The 19,482-nt window shown below is 40.4% G+C and overlaps 3 protein-coding genes across 6 annotated transcripts in view; 2 read left to right on the top strand and 1 right to left on the bottom strand.

Moving 5' to 3' along the window:
• qars1 (glutaminyl-tRNA synthetase 1) overlaps nt 1–1,662 on the top strand; it is a 7,687-nt gene extending 6,025 nt beyond the window's left edge. For both annotated transcript variants that reach the window (XM_010780765.1, XM_010780764.1), the window contains exons 20-23: nt 480–607; nt 695–761; nt 862–987; nt 1,082–1,662. In XM_010780765.1, coding sequence (XP_010779067.1) covers nt 480–607; nt 695–761; nt 862–987; nt 1,082–1,132 — 372 coding nt within the window. In that variant the 3' untranslated portion in view covers nt 1,133–1,662. The remainder of the gene's footprint in view (nt 1–479; nt 608–694; nt 762–861; nt 988–1,081) is intronic.
• A 688-nt stretch (nt 1,663–2,350) lies between these two features.
• LOC104953759 (glutamine-rich protein 1-like) lies at nt 2,351–11,097 on the top strand. Its single transcript, XM_010780760.1, is given in 14 exon segments — nt 2,351–2,559; nt 3,202–3,475; nt 3,565–3,654; nt 3,748–3,888; nt 4,000–4,761; nt 4,868–4,945; nt 4,947–4,970; nt 4,972–5,041; nt 5,147–5,301; nt 6,590–6,704; nt 6,969–7,077; nt 7,312–7,460; nt 7,551–7,641; nt 9,763–11,097. Coding segments are annotated over 13 exon segments (2,226 nt in total). The 5' UTR covers nt 2,351–2,559; nt 3,202–3,220; the 3' UTR covers nt 9,950–11,097.
• Nucleotides 10,782–15,602, bottom strand: LOC104953760 (receptor-type tyrosine-protein phosphatase V-like). 3 transcript variants are annotated; one of them, XM_010780762.1, is made up of 11 exons: nt 15,384–15,602; nt 14,877–14,987; nt 14,540–14,639; nt 14,359–14,449; nt 14,183–14,259; nt 13,921–14,055; nt 13,278–13,400; nt 12,971–13,131; nt 12,335–12,470; nt 11,840–11,901; nt 10,782–11,711 (listed from the first exon to the last, which is right to left on the bottom strand). In XM_010780762.1, the coding sequence occupies exons 2-11, from the start codon at nt 14,879–14,881 to the stop codon at nt 11,516–11,518; spliced, it is 1,086 nt and encodes a 361-aa protein (XP_010779064.1). In that variant the 5' UTR covers nt 14,882–14,987; nt 15,384–15,602; the 3' UTR covers nt 10,782–11,515. The 3 variants fall into 3 exon arrangements, with proteins under 3 accessions (XP_010779064.1, XP_010779063.1, XP_010779065.1); XM_010780761.1 differs by having other exon boundaries at nt 15,467–15,602; XM_010780763.1 differs by having other exon boundaries at nt 14,877–14,939; nt 15,467–15,602.
• Between the last annotated feature and the right edge of the window lie 3,880 nt (nt 15,603–19,482).

Raw genomic sequence — 19,482 nt, 5'->3', positions numbered from 1 at the left:
AGGGTATGAACAAAGAAGTTGAAAATACTTTACTTTAACTGTTGTGTTTTGAAAGTTAGAAATATGCTTGATTTGAATATAGTTATGCAAAGTATTTGATAATTAATGTAAACCGAATATTTTTAAACAATGAACGGGTCAATAAAAGTCAATTGGTTTTGTGCAGTCCAATTCAAGTTTATTTAGCCCAATATCACAAATCATATATATTGTCTCAGAGGGCTTCACAAATCAACAAACACAATTGACAATGTAAAAGCAATGTGAAACAATGTAAAAACAACAAACATATCTTACAAGATAAATGTGAAAATACCAATGAAAAAGGTACATAACACAATGACACAAATACAGTTAGAGTACAATAATAAAAATTCTATAAAACGAAGGGTCCGTGAGGATGTTTACTCTGTTGATGTCTTTACTTCCTGGTCCACATCCTCATAACATCTCAAGCTGACTTCACCTTTATTTCCCAGGATGCTCAGGGTAAAGTGGTTGAACTGGAGGTGAACTGCTGCAGTTCTGACACTGCAGAGAAACCAAAGGCCTTCATCCACTGGGTCAGCCAGCCATTAGTGTGTGAAGTGCGCCTCTACGAAAGACTGTAAGTCACAAAAACAGCTTACTGCCAATCGCAACCAATATTCCATGTTCAAAACTCGCTTAACCAAACTTCTTGCTGTCTTTGTAGATTCCTGCACAAATATCCAGAGGATCCGTCTGAAGTGCCCAATGGCTTCCTGACTGATATCAACCCTGTGAGTGCACTCCTTTGACATAATGCCTGTTTAAATCAACAGAGATGTTTTAATGAGTATAGAAGTGATGTTTAAGGTTTTTCCTCCTCTTGTCCTTTAGCTTTCCCTGCATACTATCAGCAGTGCCTTAGTAGATACTTCAGTGAAGGGAGCAAAGGTTTTGGACAAATTCCAGTTTGAGAGAGTTGGCTACTTCTCCCTGGACCCCGACAGCACAGCAGATAAGGTACAGTAAGAACAAAAAGACTACAGCTGTTCATTCAATAATGTATTTAGACATTTGGAAACATATTGGCAATGTTGTCTCTTTCTCCCTGCAGCTCGTCTTCAACAGAACAGTCACCCTCAAAGAAGACCCTGGGAAAATCTGATTGACTGAGAACAAGCCACACTTCCTGCTTCCCATGAGCCCACTGATACATGTCCACATTGTTTGCATCATTTAATGTGTAACAACAGCAAGGGGACAGCTTAGGCTGAGATTGACTCAAATCAGATATTGTATGCCGATATCCCTAAACTGAAGTTTTGTTTGTTTTTCTAAAAACAAAAATTATGTTTCTGGATTGTCAGCTGTGAAAACAACTTTCTGCAGTGTCACTCAGTCAATGTCAGAATCCATTTGAACTCTTTCTACAATAGCTGCAATAATATTTTTTCTTACAGTGTTTGTTCTTTGATGAATGTATGCATCTTTGATCATTGTTCAAAAAAGACCTGATGTTCTTTAGGTTAATATTGCCTCTAAGCTGGTGTTACACAGAAGAGATGCTCACAATAGCGTACATGACTTCCTTGCAAAGATGGTATAACACTGCCAAACCATCATGTTTTTTTTTAAGACTCAGGGGGTAACATGTGTCCTTTTGACAGGAGAAAATAATAAATAATACCAAAATTACCTGCAATGTCTCTGATCATCTGAAGTTTCCAAAAATTATTTTCACACCAGTAATAATTTAGATATTAAATCTAAAGGTAGAACACAGCTAAAGGTAATTGGTGTGCACTGTCACTGAGGATTTCAGTAAGAAAAGTCTGAGAAACAGTAAAATAAATTAAAGCAATCTTTATTGCCAAGTCGATTTGAACATACAATAACAAATGTTGCTGCATTGGTGCCATATCATCAGACAATTAAATAAAAATATAGCAAGTATTGCAACAAAATCAAGAAACATAACTATTGAATATACGAAAAGTACAATGCAATGTGTACAATAAATCGAATCTAAAATGAAAGAGCTTTACAGTTTCCAGAAGGGGTATTCTTTTGCAAACGCAAAGCACGCTGAAATGTAATGCGTGGGAATTAACCCTGAACTGCCCAAGGCTCACTTAGCACTAGTCAAACATTCAGCGCATCTCTTTGGGACAACCTTAAAAGATTGAGAATCCAGTGAACCACTAGGAGCGTCTGTCTGGCATAACCGGGTTTTAAGGTGGTCTGACATCTACCTGATCTCGAGAGCTACTTTGCTTGTGTCTATCGCCTTTAACGGACTATACTGTCAACACCAGTTATCGCGATATCATCTGGTGGAAACACCGCGATAGCTCGACAGAGCTCCAACTCGCTTTCCGATTGGTCTGAGGGAAGTGTTGTAAAATGGCGCCCTGTGAAATATGAGTGGTTAATAAAAAGAAAAACTACAGTCAGCGATCTTACGAAAATAAAGATAAATAAATAACACAGCAGCCACAGGGGGATGTCAGTATACGTGTCCCTGTAAGAAGAGTGCAGTTTTTTGAGGACAGAGTAGGACGGGTGGGCGGCTCGAGTCTTTGAGGAAGAGAGGTAACGCGACTGCTAATGTTAGCATGCTAGCTTTGGTAATAACATGTAGTCGGTGGAACGTTACAGACAGCAGACTAACCCCAGTGCCTTCTGGCTTTGCTCCACCTGCTACGGAGACATTGTGTTGTTGATTGTGCTCATGCTCGCATTATTACACAAACAGAGCTGTGGCGTGTTATGTTTTGCAAACAACACATGGCTAGTTAGCCATGTCTGATCTAGTTTGTTGTGTAGCTTCAGCAGGATGCATGTCATTCTAATTTCATTGCACAACTTGCATGTTTACATTGTGCAGCAGTTTCCTTCACTGCTTTCGAATACTGCATCGGATTTGGAAAGTGGCCGCGCTTTTGTCCCTGCTCGCACACAGTCAGATAGATTTAACCCTTTCGTATTACCCTCTGTCAGTGGTGCCACTGGGCAGTGATCTGTAGCTCTGTTTGTAAACACTGTAAAGTGTAAACTGCACAGCATCACCCGTTTTTTGTTACATCAATAACTAAGTAGCTGTCTTCTTAATTTTCAAATGTATTTAAGTTGTGTTATTGAATTCATGGTCAATTTCTTTTGATACAGACATAGAGCGTTGCTATGCCTACAGCTAATTAAAAGCACTTATTTCCTGTCATCCTGCCAATAAAGGAAGACACTGTCAGCAGCAATGAATAACTCCCTGGATGGTACGGGCTCCTATGAGGAGCTTGTGAGGCAAAAAGCTCGGAGCATCCCTCAGCATCGCATGAAGGAGTTCCTGGAGTCCTTGGCCAGCAAAGGCCCAGATGCCCTGCAAGAGTTCACCCAGCAAGGCGGAGATGCTACGGCCACCACCACGACTATGGTCTACCAACAAGAGCCCAACTGCATCTACACAGACAGCACGGAGGTGGCAGGGTCATTGTTGGAGCTGGCTTGTCCGGTAAATTAGCGCACTAAATGGACACAAATCAATCTGTTAGCTATATCCATGAATCACAGCTCTCTGACAATGACTGTCCTGTCATGCAGGTTCTGGTTCGTGTCCAGCCGCAGCAGCAACAGATACAGGAGTCTCAGCAGCAATCTGTACAGCAGAATACAGAGCAACAGATTGTGCAGGTTGGTACTTTTTATTTATACCTTTGTGCTGTGTTAATTACTTGTTCCACTTAATCCTCTACTAACATTATTTTATTATCACTATTTCTTCAGGTGCAGATCCAGGGTCAGCAGCAAGGTCAGATGCTTGGCCAGGTCCTTCAAATGCCCTCTGGCTCCCATCAACAGCTTCAAGGTGTGACAACGGCACAGCTGATTCAGCCTGGGGAACTCACAGAGGAGCAGCACCAACAGGTACACATAAGCACACACAATCACAGTCAGCACCATAAGTCACTTTCAAATGTTGCAAATGGCCAGTTTGAATTTAGTTACCATCTATAATTTCTCTTTCTTGTGTTTTAGCTGCAAGCCCAGTTAATAGCAGCTGTTGCAGGAGGTCAACAGATACAAATCCAGACATTGGGAAGTCTCTCTCCGACCCAGCAGCAGGACAATGTTGAGAGGAGGGTACTGGGTACAACCGTTGCCACATCACAGGGAGCAGGGGTCCTCCAGCCAGCCAAGAAGCGCAAGGTCGACATGCCCATCACTGTGTCCTATGCCCTGCCTGGTCAGCAAGTAGCCACAGTGCTGGCTATCCCTCAGGGACAGGGCCAGCAGCAGAGTTACGTGTCCCTGCGGCCGGACCTCCTCACTGTGGACAGCTCCCACCTTTACAGTGCTACAGGCACTATCACCAGTCCCACAGGCGAGACCTGGACAATCCCTGTTTATTCTGCTCCTGCTGGAGCGGGAGGCCGTGAGCAGGTCACCCATATTGCGATCCCCCAGGAAGCCTATGGAACAGTGCAGGTTTCAGGGCCAAACACTACGACAATGACAACAATGCCAACACAAGTTACTGTTGAAAATGACAAGCTGAAAAGTCAGACAATTCAGGCCGTTTCCAGCATTACAAGCTCGGGAGGAATGGGAGGCCAGGAAGAAGTGGTGCACACTCTGTCTGCAAACACGCTGTTCCCTACCCAGCTGATGAACGGAAACATCCACATCCCAGTGGCAGTACAGGGCTACTCCAACGCGACACAGTCTCTCATCTGGGATCCACAGCAGCAGGTGCTGCACACCCAGGGGCTGTCGGGGCACGATGGACAGCAGCTTCAGGTAATAACACAGGTGTTATGTTGGACTATTTTGGCCAGATACACATATTGACTTTTGTTGATTGTTTGCATGAGGTAAGAGTGTTGGTGTGTTTGTGTCTCTGCAGGGTCACACAGTGGTAACAGAGGTAGATGGCCAGCACCAGGTACAGGTGCAGGAGCTGCTGCTGCCCGCAACCCTGAACGCCAGAGGAGGGGCTGGAGGTGTGGGCGGATATGGGCTCAGAGGAAAAACGTAGAGTTGGAAAAATCCGACACAAACAAACTGGCTCCAATTGGCCGTAAGTACATTTTGACACTGTTCGTTGTAATGTTAAGACATTGATGTGTGTGCATTGCCATTATCTTTTTCCTGTAAATCCTGATTTGTGTATTTTGTGTTTTAGGACGCCAAGCACTGCGTTTCCAGGAGGACTTGGTGTCGAGTGCAGTAGCTGAACTCTGCATGGGTCTCTCCTGCATGACAACAGAGGCTCGGGGGCTGGAAGAAGAGACTTATGGGGCTGATGTTCTCTACTATGTATTTCTGTGCATACAAAAAGTAAGTTCACTATGCCCCACAATCACACACAATAGGCGCTTTCACACCGAAGTACTTTTCCCCGTACTTTTCCCTTTTAGTTCCGATAGTTCCTGGGATTTTGCGTTCACACCAAAAAGAGAACTTACTTCATGAGAACTTTTCCCCCTTTTTCAGTCCCTGCTAGAGAGCAGGTACTTTCCTGGGGAAAAAAAAGTTCAAATTTCTGATTGGCTGGGCGAATTGCAAACCACGCCCCGTAAAACTCGGAAAAGTTTTGTGAAGCCGGCATTGTATTTGTTAGCATTAGCATTATTAGCATTAGCCCAGCGCACCAACGGAGAGAGAATAACTTATGGCAACACAAAAAAAAACATGGGAGTGGTGGAGTGATGAGGTGTAGACGTTCTGGTGATTTACTCAGAAGGCTTCAGTAGAAGCTGCTGGGAGTCCCAGCAGCTTCTACTGAAGTCAGTCCATGGATGTATAATAAGAACTGGATACAGCGTCGGAGGCGGGGTCTCGTTCTTTCCTATGAGAGCTGCTCATTGGCGTATGAGGACAAAATGGCCCAACTTTTGAGAGAGCGAAACGTCACAGATTACCCATCATGCCTAGCTGTCAGAGCAGAAGAACCCGTATGCGCGCTCACAGAGCATGCGCCCCTTAAACCGAGCTGAATGGAGACGGAAAATAAATCTAGATTCGGCTTTTAGTGCATTTTACAACTTTAAGGACCGAATGATTCTAATAAGGGCTATCAAATAGTTCATACTGGGTAGTTTATTAAGTTTAAAAAAAAGTATCCGCAGATTTAAAGACGTCTCTTTCCCAATGTTAGGCAATGGGGAAAAGTCTTTCTGGGCCCAGTGATGTCAGGGACTGATACGGAAATTGTAGTACCGCCGTTTGGGCACAACGAATATTTTCATCAGAGTCCGGCGCACTTCCCGGGGGCTTGAGCCAGTCCCCAACTCCGGGGACTTCCGGCCGGGGACTTCGGGTGGCAGTATACGCCGTGAAGTTGTTTGCGGCCTGCCAGTAAACCCAAAGCAGAAGAAGAAGAAGTGACGTCAGCGGCTTCATTTGCCTAATCTTCCCTCAGGGACTTATTCCGGTGTGAACGCGATCTGCTCTTTAGTTCCATGGGGGAACTAAGTGCTGGGAACTAAGTACGGCAAAGTACTTGGTGTGAAAGCGGCTATACACACTCATCCATTCAACATCCATTTAATAATTGTGGGTTCTTGATTTTTATGGAGTAACACTGTTTGACCACATCTTTATTTTCAAAAATGTTCCCCTGCAGTATCTGTTTGATAATGGCCGTGTGGACGACGTTTTCTCCGATCAGTATTACACACGCTTCGCTCACAGTCTGCACCAGATCTTAGAGCCTTGGAGATCATCTATCCACCCGCTAGGTGAGAACAAAGAGTGTTATGCACATTTTTCTTGCATTTAAAAAGCCTGTTTCTTGGTAATCATATCAAATAATATTATCTCAGATAATATGCACAGAGACAAAACAGAAACCTAGCTTGTTAGGGGTGTCACCAATCACAATTTTTATATTTGTGTTTTTGGCACAAAACATTTACCAAGAAGTGTAATGCTTTTCTCAATGAAATTCAAATAATTAGATAATTTCTTGGCGGGTCTTCACAATCTAACTTTACCTATGCCAGGTTACATTATCCCCAGTCATGTGACGGAGGAGATGCTGTGGGAATGTAAACAGCTGGGAGCTCATTCTCCCTGGACGTTGCTCACGACTCTTATGTTCTTTAACACCAAGTAAGTTTCTTCCATCCTCACACATTAATCATACTGTTAAATTGACATCCAGTTATATTGTCCATTATATACCTCATAGAGCAAACCTTCATTTTAAGACAAGTAATTCTCAATCTACATATAAGCAAAATACAAATCTGCACAAGACACTCGTTGTCATTCCATACACTTTGGGATACCAATGAACACACACTGGCCAAATCAGTTAATGTATATACATTATATTTTCTCCAGGTATTTTCACCTAAGGACGGTGGAACAGCATCTAAAAGTGGCCTTTTCTAAGGTGCTGAGACACACCAGGAAAATTCCCAACAGCCCAAAAGACAAGAGCACCAGCATCCGATACCTAAAGTCAACAGAGAGGTTCATAGGACAGAAAGGTAAACTTTCACACAATTGAATTTGTGATTGAACCCCATGTTAGAATGGATTACAATTTGTATATTGCTTTTGTATTTGTCTCTGTTCAGTCACAGATGACATGTACTCGGAGCAGCTGGAGGACCCAGAGAACCCGCTGCGATGCCCCATCAAGCTCTATGATTTCTACCTCTTCAAATGGTAAAAATCTAAAAGTGTTTATCAGTAAATTGAACTGTATATTATGTGTTTGGAGGTGTACATTTGTTTTTATGTAATGATACAGGAATCAAACATTTCATCGCTTGTTCAACTGTATTAATCTAAAAAAAACTAGTAATTCTTCTTAGTGCTGCCATGTAGTGTTTTCACTCTGACCAAGGTTAAAGTTATCAGTCTACGATGAAAGCCAGAGTTTCTACTGCTAAATGATGTATTTGTTATTGACATGGGTTGTAAAGCACACGTTGCACTCAAGAGTTCAAGTGGTTTGAAATTGTGAAAACCTTGTTGCTAAGCAACTGACAAAAACATAGATGTTTTATAATAACTTCATTTTTCTCCTCTTAAACGGTGAAGGATTTTTATGTTTTCTGCCTCAACAATTTTCAGAAGAATAAGCAAACAAAATGATCTAGCCTTAGCTGCCAGCGTCCTTCACCACCTCTTAACAGAAAGAAATGTCTGAAAGTCAATCAATCATAGAACAATGCGTAAAAGGTTCAACAGCTATTTTGATTATTTCTTGCCATTCACATTTTATTTTTTTATGTTTCACATCATTGTATATATTTTTGGGGTTTGGACTGAGTCGGACAAAAAATGCAACTGAAGACTTAATCTGGACCTCTTAGAATCAGTCAGCAATTTTTCAGTTTTTGACTTAGTGTATATCACTTGATTAATATAGAATTAGTCGCAGCCCTGATGGCAATAGGACAAACGAAACAGTCTCAAACACTACAAGTAGGCCTGTCACGATAAATAATTTTGTTTGACGATACATTTTCCTGGAAATTATTGCGATAAACGATAATATTGTCGGCACGGTTGTAAGACCATTTTAGACCACTGATATAATGATAATATATAATAATAATTCAAGTACGTCCTTTCAAACATAACTTTTTATTGAACATTCAACATAGATATCTATATATATATTTATATATATGAGCACACATTGTCTCACAAGCAAAAAAAACCTCCTTAAAACAACAGTCAAGTGTACAGTCCACTGTCCATACAAAGACCCAGCTATACTAGTAGATTTCACGATAATATAATTTTGTTTGACGATACACTTTTCCTGAAATGTATTGCGATAAACGGATAATATTGTCGACGGTTGTAAGACCATTATAGAACCACTGATATAATGATAATATGATAATAATAATTCAGTACGTCCTTTCAAACATAACTTTTTATTGATCATTCAACATAGATATCTATATATATATTATATATATGAGCACACATTGTTCTCACAAGCAAAAAAAACCTCCTTAAAACAACACGGTCAAGTGTACAGTCTCCACTGTCCATACAAAGACCCAGCTGCCTCAACAGGCCATATCCAAATCTGTTCTTTCAAAAGTTTTCGAGCAAGGAACACCAACATGTTTACATTGTGCATCTCTGATTGTAAACTGTCGGGAAGGTGGGGGCTCTCCATCTCCAGCTGCCGTGTTTGCTCCCAGCTGGGAAAATGGGGTGGTTGTGTTTCAGGTGCAGTTTAAGGTTGGTCGTATTGCTAGCTTGTGTTGCTACCTTTTTAAAACAAATGCGACATAACGGCTCATTCAAGTCCTTAGGTTCGCCTCGTTGATTTGGCTTAAATCCAAAATATTCCCACACCGGAGATGTGGAATTAGCTTTTGCAACCAATTCCATGTAACTTCAAATTCCCCTCGAGTAAGTCACACGTTGTCTCCTGCTTGTCTCTATATTATTCATTTGGCTGCTACGCTGTTGCACGTGGAGTGTCCTGACTTGGCTGTGTGTGTGCCCCGCCCCTCGCGCCGCGCCGCGCCGGCAGCCACAGCCTGCCTGGCTAAAATGCTGGTCATATCCTTATGTAAACAAACACGCATGTAAACGGCAATTTATCGAGGTCAAAAAAGTTATCGAGTTCCTTTTCTATTTATCGTACGATAAGTCAATTAATTGCTTATCGCGTCAGGCCTAACTACAAGATCAAAAGCAAAACCATCATGAAAGCACAACTTTTTCAAGAAGCTCTCTATTTAACTGGCAGACAAATCTGATATGTTTGTGAATCAAGGTGTGCTCATGCTCTGTTCCCTGTGTCTCTGTCAGTCCGCAGAGTGCTAAAGGTCGCAACGACACCTTCTACCTGACTCCTGAGCCCGTGGTGGCTCCCAACAGCCCCATCTGGTACTCCACTCAACCAATCCCAAAAGAACAGCTGGAGCAGATGCTCGCCCGCATCACTGTCCTTCGGGAAATCCAGGAAGCCATTAACTTGTCTGAGAGTGTGCACTAGTTTGAGACTTATAAATGGACTAAACTCTTTCCTTTCTCTTCACCCAGCCTTTGACTGCTCATTATCAGTAGTTTTGTACTCTCAAACCCTCCTATGGTCTTAAGGGGTGGCATGTTTATAGTCATATGTTTCAGTGTATCATACATTCACGGACTGTACATACAACAGCTGATCATTTGTTTTATTGAGGCAATCTCTCGACCTTACCACATTTCTTTTCTTTTTGTTTGGCCAAAGGATGTAGTGTCCGATCTTTTAATTGGACCTAAACTCCAATTTACATTTTATTTTAACTGTTGGTTCTTTTAACCAATTGTATTTCCATGTTGTATTTTAATCTGTAGTATATGTCCTATATATTTTCACTGGGGTTGGCCTACGCTATGCTGCTCTACATTGAAACCCTGCTTTGTTGCTCTTCTTTCCCTCATCTGCCTTTGTCACAGTTAGGTGTCCCAGTGAATACCTCAGTGGTATTAGGACTGCATTATGTAGCCAAACATAGGCTAAAGGGATTTTTTTAAGTTTTGTGAATAATCCCTTTTTTTTTATATATTTCACTCATCTGTCTTGAGCTCAGTTCACAATACAGCAAACTCTGAAGATCACTCGCTTTTTAGTAATTGTTGCGTGCTGTTGGACTAGCTTAGGAGCATTGAATCACTTCAGCAAACAGACTTTATTGCAATACAGTCTCGCCGCTTGCCCTGCAGCTATTAGCACTTGCCACACGGTGGAGACGTAGAGGAAGGGCGAAGGATGTGACTTCTCCTGGATCCGCCTTTCTCTCTCCTGTCCATCACAAACTCCAAAACGTACCCGAGGAGGGATCTATTGTATCATACATGTTTATTAACCGACAAAATGAAAGACTCTTAAAAGAAAAAGAAGAGGGTTAGCCCTTTTATGTTCTATAATGTATAATGCTCATATAGCTCCTTAATGTACTGTAATGGGTTTCAGTCTTCTAAGGAGAAGGACAGTGCCTGTGTGTTTTTGAAACATGACCTTTTTTGTACAGCCACCATGTGTCTGCCTTTTTAGCAAGTCCGCTATACATTATGCATTCTTGAGTACTTATGTGTGATGTGAAATAATGCACAATGATTTCAAAAGAGGAAACTAAATAAAGTAATCCCGCAGCATCACTTGATCAATAATGGAGACAAAGATATAAAAACAGTGAATTGTTCAGCTAGCTGTACACCCTGAGGATCTAACTGTGTGCACAGGGAACAGCTTGATCATTGTGCTCTTGTGTTCTTGTGAATCTCCTGGTAATTCATTCACAGAACAGGTTTGACCTGTCTGGCATGTTACGCCCTTAATATTTACTTCTGGTCACGAAAAAAAAAAGTGCTGCGTCTGTGGTTTCTTTACCAGCATGTATGTGCATGTTGTCAGGCCGGTTTTCCACCTGCAGGGCTTGGTGTCACAAGCACAACAAGCTTTATTTCTGCAGTCCAATTCCTTCTGAGGAGCTGTATGAGGGCATGCATACCGCTGTTGTTTTTTTAACCCTTAGTCTTGTTTGTGTCTGTAGTATCGGCTGTACAGTTGGTGAGTTCAGAAGGCGTTTGATCCTGGATTAAACGATGAAGAGGAAGGCAGTAACCTCCTCAGTAGGTTCCCAGGGTTTAAGATCTGTTGCATCGCGGTCTGTGGTTGGTCTGATGGAGCTGTCTGTCGGTGATGATGATGTCTCCTCCCACCGCTGCTCCCCCGGTTAATATTTGAACTGGCTCCCTGAATTTGTGGCCTGCTGGGGAAGAAAAATAACCATAATTAAAATGTCATCTTATATCACAATGACTAATTATGCTGCCTGTGCTGAAATTTGATTTGGCTGGTGTGTTGGTGCTCATAGGGAGCTTATTTCTGTATTCTCACCGTGCTGAGCTCCCTCCACTGAGCCAGTGCAGCAGACACTGATGAATAAATATGTACTGCTCCTGAGTTCACACAAAGGAATGAAAAGGTAATGAGAAACTTGTGAGAACCAAACAGTAGAGCAAACTGTTAATGAGAATGGAGGATGGGGGGTTACCTTGGTTGGTGATTGGCTAATGGTTACACAAGCCAAAACATTGTTATGACATAAAGTGGCCAAAATCTGATCAGCTCATTTTCAGACAGGTTTTTATATAAACTTTCAGAATCTCAACGCAGAGGGAACACATATTTATGTATAAAAGACATGAAAAAGTGGATTTTGAATAATAGCTGACCTTTAACTATCTGCAAAATGTACAGAACTTTGTGATGGTTTGTTGCTGCTAATGCTTTGATACTTATACTTAGGTAACATTTTGAACTTTGTTGCAGTTACTTTTACTTATTTTAACACTGCAGGTGAGTAAACCACTGGATCACGACTGCACCGACCTGATTTTGGACCATCCACATTCGATGTAGCCTTAGGTCCTCCACAGCAGCCCGGACATCAGGTTTGATGCCCCTCGCACACAGCTGCATCAGCCACAACAGCGTCACAAATGTCCCTGAACGCCCAACACCTGCACTGAAAGACCATAATGCAGGATTTAACTTCGACATCATCTTAGATCCATCTGATTAACATGGTTGGTCAGTTATTAAATACAAATAACATGATTATTTTTGTAGTTTGTAATACTGGCATTTAATAGCAAGATTATCTGATCTGAAATATATTGAGTCACTTTTGGTTTATTTTAAAAATAAATTGTTGACAATATTGCACTTTATACTGAAAAATGGACACGGAAAATTGAGATCTCTTTTCTCTCTTTAAACATCTCAAAATGGTTTCAATGCAAATGAAATACATTTAGCATATTCAGCATTTACAGTTTATCATTTCGCTATTTACTTTTTTTGTAATCCAATAACATAATCCACATTATATGTAATCCATTGCTGCCAACTCTGGTTATTGATAAACCTCTGAAAGCTCTACATGGTAGACTGAACAGGGCACAGATTTTAAATAAGTCAGTAATAAGTTTCCTAACGAAGAGGGTGATGGGCTGGAGGTCTCACCTGCAGTGCACCACGGCCGGTCCCAGACATGGAATCGCTTCCATTTGCTGCCGCACATACTCAGTGAAGGCACAGAGAGAGGATGAGTCTTTAGGGATGCCCCGGTCCGGCCAGGCTGGGTAGTAGTAGTGTGTGATTAGCCTGTCAGTTGGACAATATCTCTGAAACACAAACACTTTCCTTCAACCCAAACACAAAGGCTTCTCCTTCTTCTTTGATTGATCACTGGTGTGGTCAGTGCACACACAAGTCCACAGCAGCACTTGAAAAGGTACCAAAGGAGATGATGGATGTTTCTTTTGCTCACCTGTCTGAGGTTAATGGTGGTGACAAAATAATCTGGACCCTGTTTACGGATCACTGTTGTCACTTGGATCAGTCCATGATAAACTGTCCCTTGTTGCAGAGACCAATACTTATCACACAGCACCTGCACACATAGAAATAAAGGTACTTTCAAACCACTAATTCAACAAGGTCCTTTTTTAAAGACTTGTAAGCTTACTGATAGTAGGTGTACGAAAGGAGTTATTTAGTATTTATTGGAAACTCGCTTATTCACTTTCTTGCCCACAGTTAGGTGAGAAGACTGAAACCCCTCACATTTCTTTACGGGAAATATGGAGCTTTAAGAAGTTTAGCTATAAAGACTGTAAAGAGGGAAGAACAACTAGCCTAGCTCTGTAAACAAGATTTAAAAAGCACAACCTACCAGCAACCTCAAAAGCTCACAAATGAAGTGTTTTGTATATTTGAAATGACTTAAACTCTGGAAACAGGTTAGCTTAGTCTTTATGCTAAGCCAACTACTTCCTCCGCTGTAGCTTCATATATTACCGTGGGCTATAGACAATTCCTTTAAAATAAGGAATATATATTTCATCTGAGGAGTCAGATGTTGGACACACACACATACACACACACACAGAGAGAGAAAGGGTCTTTCTCACTATGTCCTTGTGTTTCAGAGCTGTCACCATAACGATTATCCTGACGTTCTGCTCCCACACCATCCTCCAGAAGTCAGCCATGGTGTTGTTCAAAGGACCCTGGGTGCAGATAAAGTCTCTTTCTGAACCTCCTCCCTGAAAACAGACACACATGCATTAACAGATGCAGACAGATGTGCAGGCAGACTTACAGACAGTCTCAGAGGTGGTAACGCAGGAGGACAGAGTAATGAAATGACAGAGAAGGTGAGTGGATTCTTACAGGGACAAAGTTTGCGTTGATGTAGTCAGTGTGTGGTTGGGAGTTTTGGACTGACAGCCTCACGCGACAATGGTCATCTATAACCAGATGGAGAACAGAAAAAATAAGAAAAAGTCTCACACACTGCAACAAATAGATGATGTAATCTGTTGTAGTGTGATAATGTAGTTACTTACATGGCAATATGTAGGGGTATCTGTTCTTTTCTCTGTTTGCCTCTGAGTCCCCTGCTGTAATGGGAAGTTCTTTGCCAACTAAATCTAGCTCCTTCAAAAAGTCAAGGACATCAGAACAAATGACAAATATAATAGCTTTACAAATCAGAAATCTGATGCAAGGTCAATTTTTTTAACTCACCTCAAACTCCTGTTTAAAGCCTTTGTTGTCATTGGCTGCATGTGCCTGGCATCGCAAACTAAACTCCTGCACAATTTGCGCTCTTGAGAAAGTTTGCACCCTGTGAAATATAATTGTCTGATATTTAACCATTTTAAGGGCATTTATAGACAATATGAAGTAACCGGCATAGAAAAAGTAGACCTAATACAACTAATTGTAGAAGTGCGGTCTGTTTTTTTTAAAGACATCTTTAGTGATAAGCCTAACGGCTCTAAGACAAACTTGCATAATGTTTTGGTCTATTCATGGGAATCAGCCACACACTCAAAGTTCCAACAAAAAATGGTCACCTTACCTCATGTCTTCTTTTGCTGTCAACCTCGTACTTTCATTCGAAATTTAGCTGGACCTCCAGGTGCTGGAAGGTGCCAGTGTGATTTCAGTGTTGATAGAAAAATACCAATTCCTGTTAATTCAAGTAAAATGTTCTTTTAATTTGACATCAATAAATGTATTGGCAATTTATAAAGCAAATTGTAACTGAATAGCTCAGAACATTGTGTCAACCTCTTGTTTTCCCCTCCCCCTTTATGTTAAATATTTTCCTCCTGAGCAGAGTTATGTGAAAACAGAGGAACACACAGAGAAGCTGTATCACACATGTGAGGAAGTCAGTTGCCTTCATAAATGTATTTTTATCCATGCATACCTCATGTAACTACACTTTCTTTATAGTGGTTCAAAACAAAAAAGTTTTACATTGAATCTAATCTACAAACGTCTCCTCTTTTATATAGTAGAAAGGCATACCTGACAAGCACAACCCACATGGAACCCACACGGAACAATTAGTAAAACTGACCCGACAAGATAGAAAACCTGCTCCAACGAGTCCTCAATACACAACACAGAGTCCAAGCTTCAGTATGAGGGTTTCAGGATTACCTTTCCAAAGGGGCCGCTGGTAAATGGTTTAAACCTGAAGAGAAACAGGACAGTAATACACTGCTCCAAGTCATCTTAAGGTTGTCTGGTTTTAATAATACTCAACCCTTTCCCTCTTTCTCCCTCAGGGCAGGGAAGGAGGAAGTTGAGTGGCGACAGTGGGTGGAGAGAGAAACACTAAACCTCTGGGAGGGATGGCAGTACATGATGTTATTAGATACTCTTAGCACTGACCAAATGTAAAGTAACTCTAACTGAGGCTCTGAGAATTAAACTCATGTTTATTCACACTTAAGGTGTTTACTAATACAGTAGACATTTGTGTCTTGTTTAACACACAGCTGACACAATGCATCAGTCTGTTGTCTACACAAAATGGGATAAAATGGCACAAAGCTATAAATGAAATATTTTTCATAGATTATTGTTCAATTGTGTCTTATTCTCAGTCTAGATTATCAGCACTTGACGATTAAAGGTTAGAACACCTGCCTTTTCGATTAGTCAGTTCGTTGTGACACTACAATGCTTTTTTTTATTTTAAAATCATTGTGGTTTTGTTTTCATTTTTATATGTCTAATTCCGTAGGAGCATGTCATCATGGACATTCGAATAGACTTGCAAACATGTTAGATTTTACAAAACAAATATCTTGAAAAGGAAAATGTAGCATGCATGTCCCTCCTTGGGAGCTTTGAAAGGCGCCCATAAATAAAATGCATTATTATCATGAATAAACAAATTCAGGCACTGTCAAATCACAAAAGCGACAGGTTTAATCATCTAAATGACAAGAAAATACTGTATTGTGTGATTAGTGTTAAATTGAATATGTAGTCTAATTCATGTATTATTTATTATTATATGATAATCCAAGGGCAAATTGTCTATTTTGTGACAGAGGTAAATAATTCTGAAAAATGTTTTACTATTGCAGCATTATTATTGGTGTCTAATTTGTGAGATAAGGAAATTCCCCTGTAGCCTGCTATATTTTTCACAACACAGATATTCATTTTACATTACATGTTACTTGTTAGACGCTTTTATCCAAAGCCACAAAGCCACATACGCAATACTGTGGACAATCCCCAAAGGAGCCATTTTGGGGTGAAGTGTCTTTCCCAGGGACACAACGACATGCTGACTGCAGTGGGGTTTGAACCTGTGACCCCCTGTTCCGAACACCTACACATAACCCACTGCGCCACATGCCTCCCTCATATTTTCACAATAAACCACAGTTGGAAATAATCTGCATAATGAGTACTTTTACTTTTGGTAGTTTAAGTACATTTTGATGCTAATGCTTTTAAACTTTTCTTGAGTAACATTTTGAATGCTGGACTTTTACTAGTATCTAGGGGCGGTTCTAGGGGGGGCCAACATTGACTTTGGACCCCCCTGAAAAAAAATAAAATAAAAGAGTTTATGATTAAACGATTTATTGGCTGACGGAATAGGCGGAACTCACAATATTTGTCATTCTAGTCGGACCCATTAGACCAGGGGTCTCCGCGTAATTTCCACTGGGGACAGGGGGGACATGTCGAAATCCTGTTTCCCCCACTTTATAAATATGTTTAACGCAAGCCGTCATCGCCACGGAGGAGCACACAGCATCTGTGAGCGAGTGAGACAGAGAGAGTGAGAGAGCTAGAGAGAGCACACCTTTATCTATTTAATATATTTGTAAAAAATAAAGGAAGAAATCCTTCCAATGTGTACTATAAGACAGTAAAAAAAAAAAAAAGGTTTAAAAGGGGAGTGATTATTAAAATATGCATTAATAAAAAGAAAGAATGCTAACTAAACTATAGGTAACTTAAGATAAGAATACAAAAGTTTAAATGATTTGTTATTGGTTGTGATCATATAAGATGTTTGGATTATTGAAAAGTATACAGCTCCCTTTCATATAAGTGTTGAGAACTATATCCATAAATTCATTTTGTGCTCAAAGTGCACCAGATTGATGCATTTAACTTCAACATTTAAAAAAAAAGGATACGATAAGTCAATTTATCGATTATCGCGACAGGCCTAGTATTGCATTGTTTTCTTATGCGCAATTACTTCATAATGTCTTTGTCTTTTTCGTCCTGCATTTATTGTGCCCCCCTCAGAAAATAACTGGCCCCAGCCTGGCCCCCCGACTCAAATTGGTCTAGAACCGCCACTGCTTGTAACAGAGTATTCCTCCACACTGGTACTTCTACTTTTACTCAAGTACAAGATCTGAGTAGCCTACTTTTTCCACCTCTGCTTGTTACAGAATATTTTTACAATTTAGGATTGCTCCTTTCACTTAAAGGTGGGGTAGGTAAGTTTGAGAAACCGGCTCGAAATACACTTTTTGTTATATTCCATGGAATGCTCTGAACATCCCGATAGCAATGAATATCTTAAGCGCTTTGACAAAAAATCCATAAAAAAATTTAATCTGTGGAAGCCGTAGTGCTGTAGTGGAGCTAATGCCTGATCACAATTCTACCGGAGATAAAGTTAAATTCTGCTGTGATAAAACCCCATCCTGTTCTAAACCACATCAAGTATTATTTCTGAAACAGTATGGAGCTCAAATGAGTTTTCTCTTGCGGGTTTATCACAAGGTGAGTTCCTTTTTTCATTTCCTGCTTTTTAAACACATATGCTCTACATCAGGGGTTCCCAACCTTTATTGTTCCAAGGACCGGCAGATACATTAAAAAAAATTCGCGGACAGGTTGTCAATTTGAACTGATTTGAATATTTACTCACAAGCAGGTGGCAACAGAGGCTAATTGTATTTAACAGCCTGAAGAAATACCAATATGCATCCAAAACATATTAACAACGTTTAAAACCTGGATACAATTAAAACAAAAAATTAGGACCGCTTTACAAATATTAATATAATATATAATATAATATAGCCTAATATAGGTGGCAGGGCCGGCCCTGACCAATTTTCTGCCCTAGGCAAGATTTTAGCTGGCGCATCAAAGAATCAATCTGGTGCCCTTTGAGAGCAACATTAGGAGATCTATGGATACATCTCTCAACACCCATATGAAACAGAACTGTAAGCAGATTTTCTTTTTCTTTATGGATATTTTACAAATCACTCCCCTTTCAAACTGTATTCTTGTTTATTAATAACAACTTTTTTTTAAGGTCAAAGAGTATTTTATATCTGTTTTTCATCTATTCTCTTATTTTTTATAGCTATAATGATCATATAAAGGTGTGCCTTTGCCTCACTGAGCTGAGGTTATCAGAGCCGCTCAGTCTTTCAGGAGAGAGCTCTCTAAAGCTCTCCCCCCCACGGACACTTGCACAGTAAATTCCAATGTTAATAAAAGCACACAGAAGCTGTATATTTTTTTTGGGAGTTTGATTTATTTTAAATTAAGACAAATACAAAATTAAAACCTATACTTGCACACTAAAACCATTATTTCAAAAAAAGAAAAATTTCACATAAACCTCTGGTTTTTACTGGGGCAGTTCAATTAGATTTTTTTTGGGGGGGGGTTGCTATAGTTTATGGGCGCTGTATGCAATATATGCGTAGTTCTGTTAGTATAAGATAATAATATGTACTTTGTTGATCCAAAATTGGGAAATTGTGTTTTAAAAATGTAAATTAAAAAAAATATTTTTTTTACATTTCTAACTTTTTTTATTTTTCTTTCTCCCCAATTTTCGGCGCCCCCTATAGGTTGATGCGCCCTTAGCCTTCGCCTATACTGCCTATGCCGAGGACCGGCCCTGATAGGTAGCAACAGTGGCTAACTGTATGTAACAGCATGAACAAATAATAGAACAATATGCATCCAAAACATATTAACACAGTTTAAAACCAGGATACAATTAAAACAAATTAGGATCACTGTACACATATTGATATAACTGAAATGTCAGTGAGACCCCTGGGCTTGTTTGCCAGCAATAATAACGTCATACCGTTGCGTTCGTTCCGGTGCACTCCGACAGCATTTAGCACTACATCGAGATAAGATTAAACTAATTT

Source organism: Notothenia coriiceps, unplaced genomic scaffold (assembly GCF_000735185.1).
Source record: "Notothenia coriiceps isolate Sejong01 unplaced genomic scaffold, NC01 NC01_scaffold00022153, whole genome shotgun sequence".
Taxonomy (NCBI): Eukaryota; Metazoa; Chordata; class Actinopteri; order Perciformes; family Nototheniidae; genus Notothenia; species Notothenia coriiceps.
This window is presented reverse-complemented; position numbering and strand designations above follow the sequence as displayed.

Coding starts and splice junctions, on each gene's coding strand:
- LOC104953760 (XM_010780762.1), bottom strand. Junction 14,056..14,182: donor TCAACGCAAACTTTGTCCCT/GTAAGAATCCAC, acceptor GTCTGTTTTCAG/GGAGGAGGTTCAGAAAGAGA. Junction 13,132..13,277: donor CCACCATTAACCTCAGACAG/GTGAGCAAAAGA, acceptor TTTGTGTTTCAG/AGATATTGTCCAACTGACAG.